At 28.7% G+C, this 2,923-nt stretch overlaps 1 protein-coding gene across 1 annotated transcript in view; it reads left to right on the forward strand.

Moving 5' to 3' along the window:
• The first annotated feature begins 1,350 nt into the window (after nucleotides 1-1,350).
• LOC119688786 overlaps nucleotides 1,351-2,923 on the forward strand; it is a 42,098-nt gene continuing 40,525 nt past the window's right edge. Inside the window, exon 1 of the mRNA XM_038103451.1 lies at nucleotides 1,351-2,248. Coding sequence (XP_037959379.1) covers nucleotides 1,351-2,248 — 898 coding nt within the window. The remainder of the gene's footprint in view (nucleotides 2,249-2,923) is intronic.

The raw sequence follows: 2,923 nt of genomic DNA on the forward strand, positions 1-2,923 counted from the left end.
GTGCAATTGCTAATCTCCAGATTTCTTAACCTGATAGAATTGCTTGTTTCGTCGGTATTCGTTAAAGTGCTATACTTGAACTTATATTTAAAGCTTATTTTAATTTTTAATTAAATTTTGTTAATATGTTACTTAACAACCATTGCTAAGCTAAATTTGATTAGAATTTCTCACTTTTAAATGGAAAGTAATATATTTTTCTAAAATGAAAATCAATCAACAAAATAAATTAACAAACACTAACATCTTTATAAATTACAAAAAAAAAAATAAATAAATAAAAAATAAAATAGAACTAAAAAAACTAAAAATATATTGTTTAAAAAAAAAATTAATTAAAAATTGTTAAAAAAATTTAAAAAATATAATTTACTATTTTAATGGTCAAATTGTATTTATATATTTTTGAATGAGCTAATAGGTCACTTAATCAAATATTACAGCATTTTAAATGAGTTTTAAAAATATATTTTATAGTAACCAATATTTCGACTATAGTTTATAGAGTACGAATAAATATGTTTATAAATATAAGTGACAATAAAATATGTTTTTTGAAATGATTTTAAAAATTTGTATTATTTTTACAGTTGCCCAATTAGCGCTGAAAAACATATTCAATAAATTTATATAAATTTTATGTATTTTATAAATAATTTGTATATAAAATATTAATATTTATTTATTTATATATTTATATATAATTTCTTATAAGAAATCCATTTTGAAAGGAAAAGTGGTTAATAGCGAGGAAATTTGAAGCATCTTCGTCTGTCCATACTCAATTAATATCTATTATGAGTTGTTTTTGGGTGTGGTTTCGATTTTCCGGCCATAAGGACTTTCAAACGGATTTTAGGAAAGCAGCTAACTATTTCAATAATTTTTTCCACCAAGTAACTTGATATTGCTTACTTCTCGAGATATAGAAATAAAAGTTATTAAAAAAATTTGTTAAATTTGTTAAATTAACAAAATCGACATACATATATGCAATTTTCACAAGCAACGTGAAACAACTATTTCACTATTCCAAGAGAACTACTGTCTTGGAACCTCTTTATGAAATATACTAAGTTTCTATTAAATATAATCGTCACTTTCGTCTGAAAAATTTGACGTTAAATTACAACTTATATTCACAAAACAAAGTATGTAGTCATTTTATTTGTCTAATGTTAATATACTTGAAAAATGATTTTATTTTAGATTTTATAAAAAAATTTCTATAACAGAATTGATTTCAAAAATTTTGTCTCACAATTTAAAGCAACAAATTATACTCTACGTGTTCAGTACGTAGAGGCAGTTTCGTTAACAGTCTTATTTTTTGGTATTTATTTTACGAAAATGTCTGACACTGACAAAAATACATCTAATCAAAATTTGGAAGAAAATGTCGTCGAGAGCGGAGATCATGAGGAATTACCATGTGAACCACAGGATGGTGTAAAAACAGCAGAGGAATTTTCCACAATATGTAACGAGTTAACACAAAAACTAACAAAAGATTTGAGTTCATGTGAGGCGTTATGGGAGCTATTCATAAGCGCGACTAAAAGCTATGATAATATTAAGCCTATGTTACCATATCTGCCCAAGTTTGTTAAAAACCGTGAACATTTATTGGTATTGATTCAGAACACTCCGCATTTGCGTGAGATGCGTCGCGAATGGATAGAACCAGATGAATGTAGTGACAAATTATCTATACTGTTAGTTTATTGGGTCCTCTTTGAATTAAAAATGCCAACATTTGAAACACTAACTCGCCAAGAGGTTGATAAATTGGTCGCTACTTTAAAGGAAACTCGCACCGTTATTAAGCCCACGTACATCTTCAACGTAGACTATAATGAAAATTCTGAAGAACAATTATTTATAACCCGAAGCTCTCAATATCCAACTAAGTTTTGTTTTTTCGGTTGCCCTGCTAGCAATTTATTTGAAATTCTAATAAGAGGATTTAAAGTTTATAAGCACCAAAATAATAGCAACTATGGCATACCATTTAATAATCAGAGTTTACTTGTATTAAATGACACGCCCAGCACACCATGTTGGGGAAAGTGTTCATTCGGTGACTCCTTCCAGGCAGTCGCATTATGTGAATTTATAGAAAAGCCCGAGTATTATCTTGCCAGATATGATGAGCACAACTGTTGCCAAATACACGTACAACATCCGGATATGGTTCGTATTCGCTATGTCTTTTTTTATTGTGAAAATGCAAAGGCGCCCACCTCTAGTAAGAAAGATTGACTTCAATGTGTTTGACTGTCAAATATAATATTGTATAATTGGTTTCTTTCAAGACTCTGTATTCGATAAATCAGATTGTGTCACATATGTTTAGATCTTTTCATTCGTTGCTTTAAATATTTTTTCAAAATAAATTTGTGTAGATAAAACAGTTCGGTTTTTAAAGTGGTTTAGCTTAAGAAGGAATATATTTTATAGTTTAAAAGACTTTGAACTTTTATTAATATATTTATTTTGGAATAATATTACACCTAAAATGTTCAAGAGCTTACTTCTGAATCAAGAAACTGACTTTAGATTGCTCTAACTAGAACATTTTAGAAACACAAATCAATTTCTATGTGACGTGATATTATTTAAGATATGTTATTATATGATTTGAAATATGTAACATATGTCAACTCTACTATCCAGAAGCTACAACTTGTTCAAAGTTAGGGTCTCTAAAGACTCTTCAAAGTGCTATGGTACATCTCCTGACATGCTAAGAGACCCTAGAATAGACCCGGTTAATAAAATACATAAGGGACAGTACCCTGAAGTGAAAAATTTGCGAAAACTGACAAGCTGCCATACATAGCACTATCTAATCTCAGAGCAGTCACCAGCCGTACGGGGTGGTATGCGGATCTTTGATCAGTCATCGAATAATCAGTTAAGC

Source organism: Teleopsis dalmanni, chromosome X (assembly GCF_002237135.1).
Source record: "Teleopsis dalmanni isolate 2A chromosome X, ASM223713v2, whole genome shotgun sequence".
Taxonomy (NCBI): Eukaryota; Metazoa; Arthropoda; class Insecta; order Diptera; family Diopsidae; genus Teleopsis; species Teleopsis dalmanni.